At 44.1% G+C, this 22,475-nt stretch overlaps 1 protein-coding gene across 8 annotated transcripts in view; it reads right to left on the bottom strand.

The window, feature by feature from the left end:
- BEND7 (BEN domain containing 7) overlaps positions 1-22,475 on the bottom strand; it is a 77,330-nt gene that overhangs the window by 10,742 nt on the left and 44,113 nt on the right. For all 8 annotated transcript variants that reach the window (XM_061178382.1, XM_061178373.1, XM_061178358.1 and 5 more), the window contains one exon: positions 3,235-3,354. In XM_061178382.1, coding sequence (XP_061034365.1) covers positions 3,235-3,354 — 120 coding nt within the window. The remainder of the gene's footprint in view (positions 1-3,234; positions 3,355-22,475) is intronic.

Here is a 22,475-nt window from a genome sequence, read left to right as displayed (position 1 = left end):
GGACGGGGCACCCAGGGATGGCCAGGCGAGTGGCCGCAGGCGTACCCAGCACGTGGCCACCCCATGGGTTCTGGGGGTGGGGGATGAGGAAGCCTCTGAACCTCCAGTCAGGAACTGATGGAATATTCTCCAGGATCTCCCAGGACCGCGATGAGCTAAGACCTTTTTGCTGTGGACAGCTGTCCCTTCATTCCCATTCACTGGTCCATTCAACAAATATCTGGGCGTGTCCACACTGTGTCACACAGTGTTCTCAACACTTAGGACAGAAACATGCAGCCTCTGCTCCTGAGGATCTCGTGGAGGAAACAGGTGTGTCCCTGTCACTATTCAGGTGGCAAAAGATCAAAGTGCCGAGGCCGCCTGTGAAGCCTCCAGGAGAAAGTAGCCTCTGAGATGCTTCGTGCTTCCAGGCGGAGGGGAAGTCTGGGTGTGGGAGGCCCGCTGACTTCAGACGGGGCGGGGCGGGGCGGGGCAGGGTCTGCTGTGGCCCAGGGGCGCACCGGGCGATGGCAGGAGGTGAGGCGGCGCTAGGCCGTGAAGGACCGTGCGCGCCGTGCTGAGGGGGATGTAGGAGGGTTTTTACCTGGGCGGACAGGAAGCCAGAAGTATTTAATCTGGGGGGGGCCATGACCGGACCTCATTAGCAGAGGCTCAGGGAGTGGAGCCTCGGGTCCCAGGATGTGGCCGAGCCTGGAGCTGCACACTGGAGAGCCCCCGATGATGGGACAGTGCAAGTCACGTGGGAGGACGCACAACGAGAACGAGAAGAAGCACCAAAGATGGAAACCAGGACCCGGGTTTAGGAGGCGGGCAGAGGAGAAAGAGGTGGGGAAGGAGACCCAAGGCACTGACAGGGAACTTGGAGGAGAAACAAAGAGAATGAAATCACAGAGCCTGGAGGAAGAGAGTTTCAAGAAGGATGTGATTCGAAAGGGTAAAAATCAATATGGAGGTCAAGTCTGAGTGTTAATATAAACAAGTGAAATCTGATGATCCGGACGCAAACGCGGCAAAGGTTCACGTACGTAGAGGAGTGAGGTCAGGGGCAAAATGCCCGGGATTCTAAACTGAACTGGGCGGGGAGGCGGGCTCAGGGAATACAGGCCCTTTTGGAAGAAATCTGACCAACAATGTCGGGAGGAGAAAGGAACTGCTTTGTTTTGTTTTTGGTTAGCAAAGGGAAGGAGGATAAGGTCGTGGGCATTTTTTGAGCATTATTACGTGTCCGCTCTCTATCGGTGGCAATACTTGCATTATCTAATTTTAACTCTGAAAACACCCCGAGGTAGGTATCAGCCTCGTTATATAAATGGAGAACCCGAGGCTCAGAGAGGTTGAGAAATTGGTCCAGGTTCCCAGGAAATTGTAAATGGCAGATCAGAGCCAGGAAAGCAGACCTGTTCTCTCCACTGCACCACGCTGTGTTTATTTGCGATGATTTGGGGATGCAGGAGAAGACAACAGTGAAAACTGGGAGACGGAGGAGGAGGATGAGTGCCTGATTTACTGCCCAAGCCTGAAAGCCTTTGAGAGTGAAAGGGGCGTCACTGATAATCATGCCGGGACACAGGAGCAAAGCAGCTGCCCCAGCACAGCAGGCTGGCCGGTCCCCTGACCGAGCACACGACGTGTGGCTGCCTCAGTGACCTCCATGCCGCCAAGCATGGCTGCGCACAAAGACATCTTCCGAGGGGTACACTAGCTTCACTGATAAAGACGTTCATGTACAACCCGCGTCTGGAGCCTCAGAACAGCTCTGAGGCAGGCTGTACCTCTATGTCCACTTCGTGATGGGGACCTGAGATGAGAAGTACTGAGTGACTTGTCCAAGGTCCAGAGCTGGTGAAGAGCGGACATGAGCCTTGGAAACCAGATCTACGGACTCTGACGTGACTTGTTACCTAATGCAATAATCCATTTGGTTACCCATTAAAAATATTAGTAGCCCGTTGCTCTTTATAAAAAGAGCATCAGTTAAGTGTAAAAGAAGTCAAAAGGTTAAAAAAGGAGGGAGGGAAGATTTTTAATTAAAAAAAAGCTCATCCAGTTATAGCTGGATAGTTTAGCGTCTTGCTAGCTACTTTTATAGAACTGTAAGGTTTTTCACACTGAAAAACCACTCGGTCCCTCGGTGCCCTGTGTCTTGTCGCGTCAAGGGCACTCCCAGCCCGAGCCCGGAGCTCTCCTCCCTGGGGCTGGTGGCCGGGCTCCTCGGCAGGCTTGGTCACGGTTACTTCTACTCACAGTGAAAGTTCAAGTAAGAGGCTGTGTTACAGACAGTCTCACGAGTTTGTACTGCTGTTCTATGGACCCCCAAAGCGTGACATTCAAGCATCTAAATCCTGTCTCCGAAACTCTCACACCACAGCCACAGAAGCACAGAAGGCTCTTAGCAGGCCAGGGGGCCTGAGGTTTGATCGGTTGTTTTTTGTTTTGTTTTTTAAAAATAATATCTAGAGGCTTGTGGCCTCCTAGGGATGATTATTCCTACATAATGGCAGAAAACTGACCTCAAAAGGATGCTTCATTGGTAAATTGTCCCACTGTCACTTTGGGGAGAATGAGATTTCAAATGACCAACTCTAAATAGTCATAATTCAACGGGTGTTCACCTTTCCTGGAAGAATGATCCCAGAACCACCAAGCCCAGATTGAAAGAAAAAAAAGAAAAAAGTAAATATCTGACTTAAAAATCCCTTTCTATTTTACATGGTGTTTCTGGTAAGATGATTATTGTGTGTGTGTGTGTATTTTAATTTATAATTTACTTTATTCACTTACTACAGTAAGAACACCTTTCCATGCAATTAAATATATTTCTACAGAATCTTCTTTTTTGTGTGTGTGTGTGTGTTTTTTTTTACCTTAAGCAACTAGTACTTTTTATGAAGTCATGCAGATCCAAACAAATAAAAATCAATAGGCAATAGAAACAAATCACAAAAGAGAGACCTCATTTCATACATAAGACCACCAGCGAGATTAGCAATCTTTTTCACTTGTACTATTTAAAGTAAACAGCCTGACATAATTTTCACTGTTTAATCTTAAGGTGAATTTCAAAATCATTTGACTAAGATTTTAAGATACAAAACCAAAGCACATTATATAAAGCTTCTCCTTTAAAAGACAAAAGACAATGAAGTATCCGAGAGCAAAGAATTGTACTTTGTATCATCTAAAAATTCGATAAAGCGCTTCTGCAATTATTTTCTTGCAGCTTATTCATACCTGAGCCTCTTTTTAACCTTCTTCTGGCCAGTTTGATTTGATCCTGTAGAATCTGAACCCAGTCTCTTGGGCCAGGAAGTTTATCCACGTGATTAGCAGTGCAGTATTTTTCTGTGAAGACTGAAAGAAAATGTGAAATATTGTTAAATATTTTAACAAAGAAAATATGCAGATCTGAAAAAAGAACATAACCCCAAGAAGGAAAAAAAAAAAGAGTGTACTTCTAAAAGATGTCAGTTCTGCAGTGGATAGTCTCAAAATCCATACAGCATTCCTTTGGTGAAGATGGAGCTTGGCAGGGCCCATCCTACATACCATGTCCTGTGCTTCCAAATGAAACCGATTACAGATATTAAATAGTTCTACGGAAACTACTCTTTCTAATTGCTCCACGTCCATGTGTATGTGTCTTACGGGCAGAGGAGAAAATGCTTCCTAGGGGTCCACTGGCCCCATGACAGAATTCTGCAAGTGTATCCACATATTTCACTTTTCTGTTAACTCAAAATCAAATGGAAAATTACACAAGCAGAGGATGCTCTCGTGGTGATTCCTGCTACGTCGATCGGCACTCAACATAGAGGCAGTGCAGGTGGGTGTTAGTGAACGTTCCAATCCTGCTTTGAGTCAACCTCTTGCATCTTGTACTAGCAGCTCCTAGGAAAGAGCTCCCTAGTAAGCACAAAGGAAACTCTGGAGTCACGTGCCATGACAGTTCTCTTAGTAAAGCCGCACAGCGTGCGATGGTGCACGCAGCGCCGGGGTTGGCATTTCTGCCTCACACATCGTTCCTGAGCACTTTTCAACCTATTCCCCTCAAGGTCAAGGCCTGCTATGCGGTCACGTCACACTGCCTCCTTGGTATTTAAAACATTGATACTTTTAACATTTTAAAGGTTTCTTTTAAAAAGAAAGGACAGAGGAAAATGTTGACAGATTCAACTACATAAAACTGTAAAATTTCTATTGAATAAAAAATAAACACTTCATTTGAATGAGCAGAGCTAGCTGCACTGAATCTACCATGATAGGAAGACCTCATCCCAAACGAAAGAGCAACTTCAAGCCTCCACCGATAAATGGAAAAACTACACTTAGCAAAAAACGTTCAAATAATATGGAAGCCCCCCAAGTTGCAAAACACTCTATACCTACTAAAGTAGAAAAACAATTAAGCTAATACTTAATATTGATAAAATTCTGTGGATCTGGCACATTCAAACATGACTGTTGGCATAAATTGGCAAAACCCTTTTGGGAAATAAGATGGTTCTATATAATGAGAGACATAAAACTGTTCTTCCTTGAGACTGGTAATCCTATTCCTAGAAATTTATCCTAAGGAAATAGTAATATGAAAGAAGGGGAAAGAGTCATAAACAGTCGTCCCCTGGACTCTGTGGGGCATGGGTTCCAGGATCCCCATGGTACCAAAATCCGCGGATGCTCAAGTTCCGTATATACAATGTGTATTATTATATGCATACAACCTATGCACACCCTCCTGTATACTTTGCATCATTTCTGGATGACTTATTATACCTAATACCATGTAAATGCTATGTCAATAGGTGACTGCACTTGGCAAATTTAAGTGCTGCTTTTGGGAACTGCCTGGAATTCTTTTCAAATATTTTTGATTGGCAGCTGGTTGAACCTACAGGGGCAGAGCCTGTGGATCCGAGGGGCCGAGTGTACAAACATCAACAATCCAGTTGTGCAGGAAGAGATGCAGGGCAGCAAGGGGCGGGTAGATGTGAGGGGGTGGGAGCAGGGGATGCCTTTCAGGAATCGACACAAAAGCGGGAATCGGGGCCAGTGCCAGCGAAGACGAAGGGGTGACGGGAACAGATCAGGAACTGGCATTTCTGGAGAATCCCATGACCCGGTGAATACAGGAGGAAGGTGTGTGAGGGGAGCTGCGAGATGCATCAGGTGTGGTTTGGAACACGTTGACTTTGGGGTGTTTGCGGAGTCCCCACATGGGGACAGCTGGCGGGTATTTCAATACAGAAGCCTTTGGTTCAGGGAAGGGGTCCTGGAGGAAGATGCAGGTTCGAGGGGCACAAACGTATATGTGGTCATTAAAACGACAAGAGGAAAAACAGTGACCAGGGAGAAGTTTGCGAGTGAACAGAGCACTGGCCAAGCACAGAGCAGAGAGAACCCCCGGGGCTGAAAGGAAGTTGAGGCACAGGAGTCCAGGAAGGAGCCGGGAAGCGTGGTCTTGTGCAGGCAGAAGTGGTGCGAATATAACCAAGAGGAGGGACCCATAGTCCCGAGTGCAGACGAAAGGCCAGGAAAGAGGTGAGGAGAGGGTCCCTGGAGGCCGTCATCAAGGGCGTGGGGAGGGTGGCCACAGATGACACTCTCCAAACACCAGGCCTGGCGGTGGGCTTGGGGGGAGGAAGGGGAGGGGGAGGAAGGCTGGGGATGGGGGAGGCGGCCCGCACTGTGGCCAGTGGGGATCCAGGGAGGAGGAGGGAACAGTCTAAGGAACCATATACCAGAGGAACTGGGGGGGGGGGGTCGGCATTCGGGAGAGGGATGGGGGGTTACCCTCAACCGGGACCAGGAGGAAAATTTCCTCTGAACCCAGAGGAGGGGAAGACAGGGGTGGACTTAGAAGGCGTCCAGGTGGGTCATCATCGCTCCTGACGCCTCAATGAACTCAATGGTGAAGGGCGTGGAGAGTGCGGGAACGTCTGGAATTGCCCAGAGGAGAACAGGAACAGGAAGGCAGCAGACGAGGGCGCGGGATGCCGAGAAGGAGTGGGGCTGCGTGCTTGTGACGGCAACGGCCATAGGGCAGGTGTTTTCTCCAGGGCACCTGGCGGCTCCTCGTCTGGGGTGGAGACACCCGATGGGAGGGCTGGTGTAGGGTTAGGAGTTTGCCGGACAGGTTTGGCAGAAGGACAGGATATAAAGCATTGAAGATGGTGGTGAAGATGCCCCCTGGAATGAAATTACAGCTTTCTTCACCCACCCTTCCTTTCCACCCATATCTGGGAAGCACGTGAAGCCAGAAAATGGCTTAGACTTGGGCAAATCTATGGAGACCAGGGAATGGATATATCAGTGGGGTTGGCAAGGAGATGCCGGGGAAAAGGGGCAACTGAGAGTATAATGGTGGAGCATCAAATGTTGGCAGCGAGCAGGACGTGTGGTCAACGGTGTGGGGTTGAAGTGTAGTGGAGATGAAAGCCAGTGTGGACGAGGTCTGGACACTCTCGCTAGGGGGTCACAGGGATCTCTAATGTGGATGGTGAAGTTATCCAAGATGGCAGCAGGACCTGGGAGTGAGAGGAAGGAAGATGCAGAGCTGTGCTGATGGAAAGGCTCCATCCTAGCCCCAACTGAAAAGAGGAGGAGAGATGAGGAGGAGGGAGAATTAAGGTCCAGGGAGAATATCAACCAGGCTGCCTGATCTATGATACATGGGGCATGCGAGTAAGCATGCATCTCTCCACCTGGGAGAGATGCAGAGGGGACAACATCCCTGGGGTAGGGGTGCTTCTGAATCCCCTGTACCAGATTATAGGCAGGGGTCTTCAGGTGTCTTTGTTTATTTTGTCTCCCTAAAAGCACCTGCTGCAGTGCCCTGGACTAAGAACTCCATAAACATTTGAAGAATAAACAAACATATTTTCTACTTTTGTTTCTAATGGAAGTAAATACAGTAGCTCAGATATTTAGGCTAATTGGGGGAGAAAGGCCTATCTGAATTAGTAGGAAGTCTTAATAGCATATATTTAAAGAAACAAGGTTTTATTACATTCAAATGCCCACAATGACACTTCTTAATCAGAGGGTTGCCGAAAAGTTCTTGAAATCGTGTTTTAACGAACAAAAGGAAATATTTGTATTTGGCACCCTATTCGATTATAGGAAAATGTATACCACAGAAATGATTGAATACACTGTCTTAGCAAGTAAACATCTCCCTCCTTCCTTGTAATGTTATTTATGTAATTAATTTCCATAGCAACCCCTCTCTTCTTAGATTGGGAAATGCATGCATCCAAATTAGCCCACATTAGGAAGTAGAGATTCGAAATTAACAAAACAGATTTGGATTATGCCAACATCACAGTGATTCCCGGCAACCACGTGTGTCAACGACTAAGTTTAGGAGAAACAGAGGGAAGGTCTCCCACTGTGTAGGATCCAAGATCCAAGCGGATCTTCCTCATCATTTTAAGCTCAAGTATTCCGCTGCTCGTTCAAAAGGTGACAATTTCTGGTTATTTTTTTCTCCTTTCAGTGAAAAGTTATCTGGTTTCAATCATAAGAAGCCAGGGAAATCTCTGCTTCCTGGGTCTCCCTTTGCTTGCAAAGCATTGGGCTTTCCGAAAAATACCTCTACAAACAAATATTTCCATCGGGCATATTATTGACATTCTAGTTCATGGCTTACACTCAAAAGAAACTTTTAACTAGAATCTACCTACAGAGGACAAAATCCTATTCTTTCTGTTACATGCGCGGATGAGTCCTGAGAACAGCGCCAAAGGACAGTCATTGTTTTGATCTGAAAACACTCCACATGCTATGTGGATAGAGGTATCGGGTAAGCAGAACATATTTTTTGCTATGTGAATCTATAGCTAAAGGTCAAGCTATTATCCTGGTAATAGTTCCATTAGGAGTAATGATGTGAAAAGAGGTATTGCATTTCTGAGCTGGGTTTCCTACTATGTTAATAGTGGGTCATTAAGAATCAGAGTAGAACAATTTGCATTTATCCTTAGAATGCAGTAGGTCCTCAAAAGAAATTTCCCTCTTCTCCTGTTTTAATATATTAAGGGGAAGCAAGGGATAAGTTTAAACAAGTCCAAATAATCTGAACAAGTGGATTAAGGCCAACAATTAAACTAAATAAAAGAGTGGAAGCATCTACTCGGCTTAACATACTTTGAGGTCCCAAGGCACAAAGAGTATGTGAAGTCACCAGGGAAATGACAAATGTTCAATTTGATCTGTACGTGAATAAGGACTTTTCTCAGATGCCTGCATTCATTCGAGCCATGCCCTTTAACTGTGTATCAATAATGAATAAGCTAGTGGTGCCTGAGTGGATCCTTCCCTGGGAACCTGGCATCTAATATAATCATCAATGAACACGGCGGTGTGTAGCGTGTCTGAATGTGATGAGCTGGGAACAGAGCGGATCGGCTGCGTTCCCCGAACAGCTGTCTGTTCACACGATAGTTCCTAGAGGACTCTTCATGAGGGTTTTTCTGGCTCTCTGCACTAAGAAAAGCAGGATATGGTATGGATGTTTAAAGAAAGCCACTGGATCACACAGACAATTTAAGAAGCAGGAGAAGACTTATAGAGCTTTAATTTTACTGTGAAATCCTCTAACTGGATTAAAACTCCAGCCAGCTGTGAGAGCCCAGCTTCTGATTTGTTGACTCAGTGTTAACTTCTGGTCAGACAGACAAGCGGAAATCAAGACTTACATCAAGCAGAACTGAAAGTGGGGTCCTCGTTAGATCTGCCAAACTACCTGAGGCTGTGCGGTCCCGGGTCAAGGGTGAGAAAGAGAACCGAGAAGACAAGGTTTCCCTTCGGGCTGTACCCACCTCCTCCCATCGAGTGAGGATAAAAGCCAGTGCCCCTCCCACATTTCCCTCTTCCCTTTGACTCTTTCCAAGCTATGATTTGAAACCTCCCATGTGCTAAGTACTGTCTATCTATCTCATTTAATCTTGGCAAGAACCCGGTGGCACAGGTATTGTGATCCTATTTGACAGATGACAAGCTCAGAGTTCGGGCAGGTTAAATAACCAGCCCAAGATGGCACAGCTAATAGGGATTATTTTCCACATAAATTAATTAATTTTTAACTTAACGTTGTATATGAGCACACAGGTTCTGTAAAAGGAATATAATGACCGAATTCTCCATAGAGGCAAGTTGACAGCTAAGGTAATGCTTCCATGCGAGAGCCATGAATGCTGCTCTACTTTCAACCACACAAAGCAGAAGCGTGACAGCCAATGGGGGAGGGAGACCCAGGCAGGTCTGTGAGATCATGGTCCCCCCACATTAAGGGGCCCAGATGGCCTTGGTATGGAAGGGAGAGGGTAACGGACTCGGGTAGCTTGGGTGTATAGTGAGGGTGAAATAAGGACATCTGCAGGACAAAGACTGAAAGACTATGTCACACAGACCGGCATTCAAAGAATTACTAAAGGCTGTATGTACCTGAGGAAAAAGAAACCAAATGTGGAAGGAAAGATGGGGGTGGAGGGGAAGAAAGGGAGGGCATGACCTGTAGGATATTAAGAATTACTGCAATGCCAAACTAATGAAAACTGTGTAGTACTGGCTCAGAGGCAGATAAAAGACCAAGTGTAAACATGGAAAAGGGGAGCTTAGTCTATGAAAGAGGTGGAATTACAATTCACGTTAAAAAAAAAAAAAAGAAGTATGGTGTTAAAATGACTGACGACCCATAGAGAAAAACACATTCAGTCCCTCCCTCACATTTTAGGCAAAAGTAAATTCCAGGTGGATAAAAGACTTGAATATGAAAGAGAAAACCTTAAAACTTTGCTGGAAACAAAAAAAGAGAATGTCATTACATAATCAGGGCAGGGAGAATTTCTTAAAAAGGGCACAAGAAATGCACAAAGCATAAAGTAATCTATCTGACTGTTAAATCTAAACTTTCGTATGATAAAGGACTTCGCCGGCACAGTTTCTACAAGTCGGAAAGTGAGAAAAAATATTTTTAATACCTGTAACAGAGGAAAGAATTCATGTAAGTCAATAAGGAAACAAAAACCTAATGGGAAAATAGGAAAAGGATGGAAATTCACAGAGCAAAATAACCAAATAGTAATAAATATGAAATGACGCTCAACCTCGTTAATTATCGGGGAACCCACCACTGAGGTGTCATTTGAGACCAATCAGACTGGCAAAGAGTAAAATTTGTTAACACCAGATGTTGGCAAGAATGAGGAAAAATGGGATTTTGTATCCATTGCTGGTGGATGTCTAAATGATACTGTTGGCTTTAGAGAGCCATTTGGCAACACTTAGTGGTGCTGACGATGCTTCTACCCTGAGACTCAATTCCACTGCCCACTGCACGCTGCCCACCATGGAAAATCGTGAGCAAGGAGAACCAACTTAACTGTCTCTTAACAGAAGGCTGGGGAAAGAAAGTGCTTTATTTATACAGTGGTGAGCAGTTAAAATGAATACACTAGTTTTATAAGTGTACTGATATGGATAAACTTGAGGAAAAAAAGACACAAACTTGCAAAAGTACAGCATGAGGCCGTGTATAATATGTAGACTCACAAATTCGCAAAATGATAGTAAATGTGAGGTATGGATACACATTTAAGCAGTAAAGTAAAAATAGCATGAACAGGGAAGATTCACACCAACTTCACGTTACTCTGGAGCAGGAGGGAGAAACAGTCTGGTGAGGAACGTTTTGATTCCTAAAAAAATAAAGGAGTGGGGTGGGGGGAGGGTATGAAGTAAATCTAACATCTGTTTCCAATCTCAGTGGTAAGACAAAGAGAAAAGGAATCTTGGAAAATGTCTTCAACACATTCAAGATGAAGAGGAATACCATTATTTCCATTTCTGACCTCAAGACTACTTACTGCTAATGGGGACAAATGCTGTTCTTCAATCAGTCTATGAAGAAATCAGACAATGTCTCCTAGGATGACGCCCTGGAAATGCCAGTGCTGACTAGTCTCAAGCACACTCCTTACACATACTCTCTCAGGATGAGCACCAAAAGCTTTCTTTAAAAGAGAACCAGAAGACTGGGTGATCGGCCTGCTGGGAGGAACAGGTGAAGGCAAGAATCCATCACCCTGCAGGTCTCAGCTGAAATGCGACCTTCTCAGGCAAGGCCTCCGTGAGTTCGTTAACCAGTGGTTTTTAAATAATACCATCTAGTGATCGTCTAGACTATAAACTCAACAAGGCCAGAGATCACAGCTCTCTCATTCATGGCTGGCACACAACAGGCAGCATAAATGTATGGTTTGTGGAAGAATAAATCTGAGAAACTCTTTTTCTCTGGTCTTTGATTTAACTTGAAAGAACTGAAGGAAGAGTTTCTTCAGTAAATAGCCATTGGTCTTGAAATACACAGAGTCCTGGAATTCATTTCAGGTTTGATTTAACAATAAGACTTACAATGGTTCGTCAACGAATGCACCTAAATATGAAGTCTCCAGATTAGAAGTAAAGATAAGGAAATACAGTCATGCAAACGATAATGTGTTTATTGATGAGATCGGAATATCCTACTGAATTGCATATGCAGGAGACTGCAGGGCAATCAGCTGGTCCAGCAGGGTGATAGCTACCAATAACAACCACCGAATACTTCGTCCCTTAGTGCTGGTCCTTGCACGGGGCTGTAACTTCCAGTTGGTTGTTGCAATGAAAAGCAATCTAGTTATCCATAAAACTGATTCCCAGTCGTATTTATTTAATTATGAGAATTTGGACAAAATTCACTGACCCATAGTATTTCTGAACTGGAAGAGACTTGGAAAAATTAGCCAAGCCACACTCCTTTTTTTCAAGAGAAGGTAATGTTTCAAGACCTTACGTGGCAGAGTTGGGAGTAAACCTACATCCCACGATGCTCCTTTCACTGTCCCCAGACTGCTGGGACTTGGAGGTTTGAACAATCTTGTGGAATCACAGTGATTCTCAAAGATTTGAGGCCAGAGTAGGAGGAAGAGAGCAGTATCCTCCGTCTCCCTTTATTTAGTTTTTGCTACAATGGCGTCTCTGTCTAAGAGGAAGTGCCTTTAGTGGTGTCTTACATTAAACAATGTTCATTTTAATTTACTTTTATTTAAGAAAGCCCTCAGCAGGCCTAATTTGCAACACAACTAGTGGGAAGTACAACACTTTCCTTCGGCTTGGGCTTGCAGTGCTGTAACACGTTTGCTTCACGCGCTTGGTGTATTTTAAGGGGATGTATTATATCTGCTAAATATTAAGATCTGGTTAATAACAAACTTTGATAAAATGGTGTTTTACTCTTTACCCCTTTTTTTGGCAAAGAGAAATATTTCAAGATCATAGATTTATAGAAATTCTACTTGGAAGGCATCTTGGAAATAGTATAACTCATTTATTTCATAGATCTGGAACTGAGAGCCTCAAGTGAAACAAAATTTAAAAGGTCGAGAATCATCAGTTCAAACAGTTGGTCAGTGGCACAAAAGCACGTGTCCGCCAAGTGCCCAAGCACTGCTTCATAGAATGCTTCTATGTTTATCTGTTCTTTATAGAAATGAATGAGGAGAAAGTGCTGAGTTTTTCTCTGAGTTCTTAAAGCTAGGGTTTCTTGGCACATGAACTTTCGAAGTCATTCCATGAGGTCCCGAGTTCGCCCACTAGCCAGTAACAGCCACAGGACCAGAATGAGTTATGACACATTTGGGAAGTTCAGGAACCACCCTATCCCTCACAACCACCTAAATTCAGAGATGGCCAAGGTGGGAAGAATAAGAATGATGAGCTGGGAGACAGTGGGGGTGATGCGGGCCTTGCCCATGGGGATCAGGTCATCAGAGCAACACGCTTGCCCCATCCCTGCCTGCATCTACCTGTGGCTGATGTCGCAGAGTGAACATTGGGGTGAAGATGCTGGGCATTAGGACAGGGCTGATGCCTCAGATTTTGTTTCCTGTTCTTTTTTAACGGTGACAACTCCCTTCTAATTGAGATCAGCTTGAAGGAAATTTGGGGCTTATGTTGAGGCGGACGATAGAAAAGTTCTCAAACTTTTCCTTGATACTCTCTTTGAGGAACCAAGGTGCCATCAGGATGGATGCTAAAAAAACACAGGGATGGATAAGTATACAGATATATCAAGAAGTCTTGAGATGGTAAAGACAGAAAATGGCACATTTAGCCTGCTTAGGGATTCCATCTTGGGATTTATTTAAAATCAAAATCCCACATGAAAATGATTACACTTTACCTTGTGGAGATGATTACTCTCTGGCATGAATGAAAGTGCGAGAAACTACACTTCCTGTATTGCGCGTTGTGGAGACTGCTCTTTGACGTTTAACAATAATCCACGCTTTCAGAGCCCCCACGGAATACAAATTAGGGTTTATACTCAGGATCACCTTGATGGTTTTTTTTTTGTTGTTTTTTTTTAAATTTTATTTATTTATTTTTGGCTGTGTTGGGTCTTCGTTTCTGTGCGAGGGCTTTCTCCAGTTGCGGCAAGCGGGGGCCACTCTTCATCGCGGTGCGCGGGCCTCTCACTATCGCGGTCTCTCTTGTTGCGGAGCACAGGCTCCAGACGCGCAGGCTCAGTAATTGTGGCTCACGGGCCCAGTTGCTCCGCGGCATGTGGGATCTTCCCAGACCAGGGCTCGAACCCGTTTATCCCTGCATTGGCAGGCGGATTCTCAACCACTGCGCCACCAGGGAAGCCCGCCTTGATGGTTTTGATGGACACGATTTATAGCCTTCTTGAGTGCTCTGCACCACTTGATTTGTCTGTTGCTGTTTTTCTTCTATCTTCAAACTTACATTCTGCCTTCTCGAATTTCAGCTGCCCTCTTCCAGCTGGTCATGGAGAAGTTGTGTGCTTATCCTGTTATTCATGCCTTGTATACATCCAATGGGGTGGAGTTGTGTTTTCTTTTTTAAATAAATTTATTTATTTATTTATTTAGTTTATTCTTTTGGCTGTGTTGGGTCTTCATTGCTGCACGCAGGTTTTCTCTAGTTGCGGCGAGCGGGGGCTACTCTTCCTTGCAGTGCGCAGGCTTCTCATTGCGGTGGCTTCTCTTGTTGCGGAGCACGGGCTCTAGGCGTGCAGGCTCAGTAGTTGTGGCTCGTGGGCTCTAGAGCGCAGGCTCAGTAGTTGTGGCACACGGGCTTAGTTGCTCTGCGGCATGTGGGATCTTCCCGGACCAGGGCTCGAACCCGTGTCCCCTGCATTGGCAGGCGGATTCTTAACCACTGTGCCACCAGGGAAGTCCTGGAGTTGTGTTTTGATTTTTAAGAAACCACCTTTTTCAGTGAGGATGAAGTGACTGCCTGATTCCCTCCATCCCTCTTTCTTTCCTTCCTGCATTTATTGATCGTTAATTATGTTTCACGTGCCGCGGAATATACAAAGCAAATATTCCCCATGTAAGATTTGCTCCCTAGGAACTTACAGTCTTGTTGGAAAGATAAGATATCTAAACACAAGTAGGATGACCATAGATCCTGATTTGTCCAGGATAGTTCACAATGTCTGTTTTCCTGGTGAAATGATTAACATCACCATTTTCACTCTCAAAAGAGTCCCAGTTTGGGCAATAAATGATACAGTCATCCTTCACATAAACCATGAGTAGCAAAGCTAAGGGTCAGGATGTATTGCTAAGCGGTCTAAAGGTAACATGTGCCATAGGAATTTAGAGAAAGGAGAAATCAATGGAGGCTCGGGCATCAGGAGAAAGTTCATGGGAGAGATGATGAGACTTGGGCCGAACTAAGAAGAATGAGCTGGATTTGTCTACAAAGAGAGAAGAGCACTGTAGCCCTGGGGGACACAGCACAACTCAAAGTCCAAAATGAGTATGTGATGCTTGAGGAACAGTGTCAGTGCTGGGCTGGGTCGCCAGGTAGGAGCCCAGGGAAATGTGGTTGGGAGGAGAGGAAAATCAAGTTACGGGAAGTCTGGGAAAGGCCAGGGTTTGCACTTGATTTCATGGGCAAAGAAGCGGTAGGAAAAACGTCATGAACGCTTGTCTTACAGAAGAAGAAATGAGGGGCAGGGAGGATATTTAAAGAGTGTTTTTGCCAAACTTCAGGGACAAGGTGATGGACAGCTGAACTAGGATGGTGTCAGAGAAGCCAGAGACCGGAGAATGGGAGAGGAAGGACAAAATGAACAGACGGGACCGGGTCATGAAGTGGGGTTAGTAGCAGAAGAAAAAAAAAAAAGGCATTGACGGTGATTCTGAACTTTCAAACTTGAAAAGTAGGAGAATGTTGATGCCTCTGTCAAAAATAATGTGTCTGCTACATCAATAACCTATTTATGTATCTATCTCCCCGACCTCTGTTCTCTACTACCAGTTACTCCCCATACTAACACTTTCAGCTCGCTGAGGACAGGGAGTGGATCCTACCCAGAGCCTGGTATGTAACAGAGGCACTCAGTAAAGGAATTAATGAATGAATAAATGAATGAATGAATAAATAGCTTGCATAAAAAAATGTGTCTGCTAGGGGGTGTTAGTGTTAGAAGCCACAGGCCACCTTTCAGGTGATGCACGTGTGGGTAAGAAGGACCACCCCTGACTCTAGAAAGAGGCCAGGACAGGCCCCCATGCCCGGTGGTTAGGCTGGATGTCCTGCGTGTCTTGGTCCCTGCTGTCAACTGTCTCCCTTGCTCCGGGCTTCTGTCCACATTTCTACTTAGGATTTGCCCGCACTTAGCTGTAGATGGCTAAGCTGCCTCCACACGGGGGGAGATGAAGAGGCTGGGGGAGACATGTGCATAACATAACCAACACTGGATGTGCTCTGTGATCAGAGGGATAGGGTGGATGCAGGGGCACCAGGGTTCTGAGAAATCCCAGGAGCTGATGATGGAGAAGTGTCAAAATCTAACCAAGAGCCAGAAGCACCAGAAAGAAGAACCTGGAAACACAGTCAGCATAACAGAAGACTTGACTCTAAGGAGCAGTCAGTGAGAAAACGCGACTAATTCCAAGAGGCAGCGTCTCTCTCTTCTAAGGATGCCTTTTAACCGGACAGATGCAGCCAGGCTCGCTCTTATACAAAGATGTCTTCAAGGCAGCCACAATAGATGACAGCTTTCAGTTCAATTTTAAATAAAGGTCTATGGATTTTGAGGCATTTTCTTAATGGAAGCTGACATAGATCCTTAGTTTTTTTGTGGGCTTACCATCAGTTCCTAGTACTACAGTGACAGCAACTATTCCATGATCAGCTGCATAAACCCCTCTAGGGCAGCGATCCAAGCAAATGTCAATTCCCGAGTCTCTCAGATTTCTGCAGCATACCTTGTATGAGAGAGTCAATAACTCTTCGTGGAAATGAATTAAAATAATTGCCAGATCACTAGCACCAACGATAGGTCCAGGAGAAAAGCTACGAGGAATGTAATTTGACCAATTTTGTACTCATTATCCAATTCTGCTTCCCAGCAGTGGGAAAGAAAATAGGAGAGATGTGGCATTACCTGAAGATACTCGTGAGCATTTCAGATCAGCCACACAATTCAGGGATCTAAAGGAAGAAGAGACGGGCTACACAGAAAACACTGTTTGCTAGGTTCAGGGCTGTGGCTAGCCCACGTCATGCCATGATGCAAATTAGAAAGTTGCCCCTTCCTTGGGACATTTGACTTGCCTCTGCCAGAAAACTGTCACAATAAATAAACAAATCGACAACGTCCACAAGGGGAAGGGTGCCCATAACATTGCAAAACACACAGTCATGCTATAGTGGCCCTGCTTGTGCGACAGAAACTCATCTCTTTTGACAGGAGGCTGTTTATGTAATGAAATGTAGGCTGGGTGAGAATTTAATAACCGGGACTTAGAACTGAGTCCCTGCGAGTTCCCAACAAAAGCCACAAACTCCTTCTTAACAAATGTCTCCACGTTTCCCTTTGCTCCTTATGCGGATAGAGTTGTCATTTTGAGGAAGGGGAGCTTCCTTTTCTGAGCTTACGGAAGACCAGTGACAAAGCAGGGAGAGTCTTGCCACTCTCTCTGGCCCCAACCCGAAGGATTCTGGTTCATTAAGTCTGGGATGGGGTCGAGGCAGCTTTAAGAAGCACAGCCCCCGTTGAAAACCCCTGGGGCAAACTGTGTTTGGGTCCATTGCAATGGCATTTATATTCAAGAAGTTAAATGCTTAAAGGTGAACGGGTTGGTGAGGACTCATGGCCCAACGCTTAGAATAGACTTTAAACAGTTCTGGCGGCAAAAGGCTTTCACGCAATGTCTTACTTCACTGAAGCTGCATTGAAATTATTCTGTAAGTTAACCTCTTCCATTCTCTTTGCATCTGGGACACTGCTCATCCTTCAAGGTCTGGTTCTGATGTCACCTGTTCCGTGAGCCCTTCTCTTACTGGGATTTCCAGCCTCTGTGCTTTCTCCCTCCATGAATAATGGGCACTTGACGTTTATTCTGTTCTATCTTGGAGACGGTTCTAGGTCCTGGCTCACCGTTTACATGTCTGTCACTCCGCTGGACTGCGCGCTCCTGACGGTCAGCGGCCACGCCTCACTAGTCTTTGTCACCCGTTCCTGCCTCACAGTGGGTGTGTAATAAGCGCGAGTGTGGCTAACAGCAACGTCATGCCTGCTGATGATTTCTACGTTTGTGAGGTCAATGAAAATACTGCCAACGTTTTGGTGCTCTCGTGACTTATCCGGTATCGGAAAAGCGGCAAAGACCAGTGGGTCTTCTGTATCGCACTGTTTGGTGCGCAAGTTGGCTGGCTCAGTGCTTCAAATATGCCATCGGGGAGACTGGCCGAGTGCTTGCCAAGAACGGAGATGACATCTTCTGTAGTGGATAAAGCTTCACAGAAAACGACACATTTGTTTATTGCTCCACCTGCTAGACTCGCGCTGAAGTCTGGCAATGCTCCTCTTCCAGTTTGGTAAACGAGGCAGTTAACCACTCAAGTCCTGGGAGGCACTGCGGGCTCGTCTGAAACCAGGGCCCTTGTGTAACACAACAGGGAAGAATCAGTTTAAGCCCCGGAGAGTCGTCGGATGAGAGCCGCTGACACACGTTCTCTTCTCATTTGCTCCAGGAGAGACGCAGGGCAGCCTACAGAAAAGGGGCGCTCTTAGCAACAGAGGAGGGCGAACGTGTGCAGGAGGGCTGTGCAGCCAGTACGGATCGTGACTGATCGAACCAGCGGTTAGCATCGGAGCTGGGATGGCACTGCTCTTCCCAGGGTGGTCTGGAAACAGCCTGCCCCAGTCACCTGCAGGTGCTTGTTCAAAATCCAGATTGCTGGGATTACCCTACACCTACTGAATTAACCTCCGAGGATGGGACCCAGAAATCTGGGAATTTTGAACCAATAGCTCAGGTAATTCTGGTGCACACTGAAATATGAGACCAGCTAGGGAAGGGGCTGAACACACAGGGCTCTGCGTATGGAATGACCAAGATTCAACATCACCCACCTGTCACTGGGCCTCCATAAAAAGAGGGAGAATGCAAACAACAACAACTAGGTAACAGTTACAGACAAGCTATGAATCTGATGTCATTAAATAGTCGTTATAGATTATTTTGTTGTCATATATTATGCAGGTCTATCCTGTTTTAAGCTGATCCGATATGTAAAAATCTGAACAGATTAGTTAACAAATGAATATTCATTTTCCAAAAGGATTTCTTGAATGAAAGCATTTATCAACTGGTTCCAATGGCCAAACACTTCAACTAGAATTGAATTTACATACAACGCTGGAAGACTACTTCCACGGAGGGCAACTTGCACACTCTTTCTTTGTGGTTCTGTGCACTGGAAGAGTCTCTTTCCCTAGGGAGGGGATCACACTTCTATTTTTCTCTCTACTATGACGGGACTGATTCTCACTGTCTTCAAAGGAAGACCTGCTCTTGAAGCTAGTAAATAAACTGAAGGACAGCTAAGCTTTACCTAGAAATTCATTCTGAATACAACACAACAACTGAGCGGTCATTTAAAATCATTAGTATGGCCACCTTCCCAGTGGAATTTATAAAGAATCCAAAGTGCTAAATTTTAAGATAGAAATTTAAAGCTGAGACCCCTTTCTTTCTTTTCATATAGTCCTCATAGAAGGTATGAAGTAATGGCTCTGAAGTGAGAGAGGCCTGGGGTTAAATCTCGGCTCTCCCACTTACTAGTTGTTTCCTTTAAGTTTACTTAACTTCTCATAGCCTCAGTTTCCTCTGCCATAAATGGAACTAAAATCATCAACATCGTAGGGGTATTCGAATCCAAGCTGATGTTTCAGCCTTGTTCTTACAGGGAGTTCTCAGAACACGCAGAAGTTACTATCAAGAAATAAGAAATCAGATGTAGATTCCACTCCCAAACATATTAAAGTCTATTTGAGATCAGATAGAAAACAGCTATTCACTTTTGGGGAATAAATCCAAGGAAATGAGTGACGATATACAATAAAAATGGAAAATAAAGGAATTCCAAAATGGCAACTATAGACCCTACGTGTCTCTAGAGTTGCTGGAATAAAAGGAGAGGTTTTGGTGGTCTGTTCAGCAGAGCCTATGAAAGGGTGAGGTCACATGAAGTGTCAGAAGCATAGTCGAGTGTTTGGAGCACCACCACCCAAGGAGGGCTCCCGCCCAGGGATGCTCTGATCCCCGCGGGCCATCCCGGCCGGTCAGCAGCACTGATGCCCCCCGAGAGCAGCAGTGCAGTTTGTGCTACATGGAGTGAACGAAGGGCAGTAGAGTGGTTCTTGCACTTGATAAGCAGACGTCATTTCCTTTGAATGCAAGAGGATTCAAAAACCTAGTGTAGTTTGATAGTAATAAAACTTTCTCAGTTAATCACTATGAAGCTGAATTAAAAACCATAACCCAGGTTCTAAAAATGGCTTTACTGCAACTACACTTTTCTGAAGAGCATTCAGACGTGCAATGATTACGTCAATATCTGATAACTCTCACTAGGTCACCCTGTGTGGTCTCCTGGGCATAGGACACCAAGAACTAGGTGGTCTTTGGCAGGTAAAGCATAAAGGGAGGAGAGTACACCTGGATCCTGACCTCCATTCTGCATCCTGGCTGTAAAATCATTTCCGAATTAAATCTAGGATACTAAACTATCCTTAGCACCAAAACCTAAGACTCCACTTAATAAGATCCTAAGTTGCTTCTTCCCAGAGTTAAATTCAAAGTGCTCAGGTGAATGTTTCTAATTAAGGGTCATCAACACCTTGGGTCATACCTATAAATGAATTTTTAGTGAATTACCAATAAGTGGTACCTACCATAAGACAGATGAGACTGTGAAAAGCGTGATCTCTACAAAGAGGCTTATACATATTTTTCAAGATACTGTACTATGGGGAATCTTAATTATAACTACGAAGAGCTATGTTAACAATCCCACAATAAACTCTGCTTTTTCAGTCCATTTCTGTTCCTATTTATGAGCATTTTACAGGTTTTCCTTATCTTGTTTCCCATTCTTGTCTTAACCAACCTCATCACTTTGTTTGAAACAAAATCCAGCCTCCACTGTTGTTTTTACTGAAGGTTTTATAAAATCAACCAGTCTGTGTATATTCCTAGGTTGTAGAACTTTTCAAATTAATACAGTATTGGTGCACTGTCCCATAGAGGATGGAGGAAGAAAGACTGAGTATTTAGTATTTGCAAAATCTTTTCAAAATATGTGGTAGACAGCAATAGTAACATGAGTAGTCTTCTTGCCATTATTATGTAGAAAGAAACAATTTTATCGCTTTGCCAGATTACTCAGATTCGAAAGACTTGGTTAGGGAAATAAATTTCTTTTTTTAACTCTAATAATAGCATGAAAAACTGGGTATAATTATTCAGTAAGACCGTCAATTAGGAGTTGCTCAGATTTCCTGGGTCTCTCCCATGCATACATGGTATTAAATTTTGTGTGATTTTTCTCTTGTTAAAGAAAAAAAAAAAAGACCTTCAATTAATAGCTACTTCCAAAAATCGCTTTATAGTATAGTATGTGGGTTAATAAACTTTTAGCGAGTCAAAGTATGGCATGAAAAGAAAAAAAGTATTAGGGAATTAAGAGAATTATATTCAAATTTATATTCAGTTTTGGTTTCCATTTTTTTTTTTGTTTCATGGGCACTTTATTAAGTGGTAGAAATTTACAGCAACATTTTGACATCAATCGTTCCAAATTAGGTGTGAGAAGACCTGAGGATGGATGTTTAGTACTAGGCCCATTATGTCAATAAATTAAGGGTGAAGTCAAGATGAAAAATAAAAACCTATGTCCATTCACTCACCCAACGTGTCTTCATGGAAACCCGACCGTGTGTAGAGCTCTCAGTGAAGTGCAACAGGTAATAAAAAATAGGAAGACAAAGCTTCTTCTCAAGGTGCTTGTAAGAAATTGTCAGAATAAATCAGGTAAGAACGTTGGCTGATCTGTATGAACAGGATGTCTTCGTACGAGAGACAAACCTGACACTACATTCATACTTTGAATGAGGATTGTAGGAATGTACACGGTACCCTCTGAAGAGTGGGATGATGGAGGCCTTTCAGCTGTCTGTGCTTTTTTATGGTTTGGATTTTTTACAAGCGTGTGTTATTTTTGTAATCAAGGAAAAAAAAGTCAAAACTGAAATATTTCTATGAATCAACACGGCAAGTAAACAAGTGAAGATACAATATCTGTGGCCTTAGGTTGTTGGTGCCTTATGGGTGGATTTCTGTCTGTTTTAAAGTTATTCTGTTGTTCTAAAAGAATGTTTTAATGCCAGGTTTAATTCAACAATAAGAGTATGGAAAGTGTAAGTTCTTTGGTTTGAATAATCTGCTTTATTATGCATTAGGGGCAGAAGAGCCCTCATTGCCATTTTTATTTCTAGCTAAAGAGGAGGGCTGTGAAGAAGATGAAGGGATGTTTTCTATTTCTGTTTCTAATATACTTTTTCAAACTACTGTATGATGTCCAGTCTAGATTGAAAATGGTAGCATAAAACCCGTATCAGTCTACTTGTAATGATATATTTCATTATCATCTATGATTAGGGTAACTCTTCTGTCATTAAAATGGAACACAGTCATTTATGATTCCCTAATTTCCAAACACTGTCATATTGTTAATATACTGCCCTGGAAAAAAAGAAAATTAAAACAATCCCTGGCTACATTTCAGCATGTTTAAAAGCTTCAGCATGAAAAGCATCAGCAGCCTTGCCCTTCATGTTTCCAGAAGTCCCAGCCATATTAAATCCAAATGGGACCCTTCTTCACTTCAGCAAGTCCTAGTTACATCATTGACTATTTGTCAAATTCTGTAATCTTGTTTTTAGTGTCGCTTCAGGCTGAATCATTCTTTTCCGAAATGGCACAGATTGTGATATCTCTGTAGCTTACTTAATACAACTCAACTGTCACTTTAAGGGAAAAAACTCTGTTGGAGAATGAGAAGTTTTCTGTTAATGAAGGCTCATGTCCTTCTGGCCGTGAACA

This window comes from Eubalaena glacialis, chromosome 2 (assembly GCF_028564815.1).
Source record: "Eubalaena glacialis isolate mEubGla1 chromosome 2, mEubGla1.1.hap2.+ XY, whole genome shotgun sequence".
In the NCBI taxonomy this organism is placed as follows: Eukaryota; Metazoa; Chordata; class Mammalia; order Artiodactyla; family Balaenidae; genus Eubalaena; species Eubalaena glacialis.
Note: the sequence above shows the minus strand (reverse complement) of the source record. Positions and strands in the feature narration are given on the sequence as shown.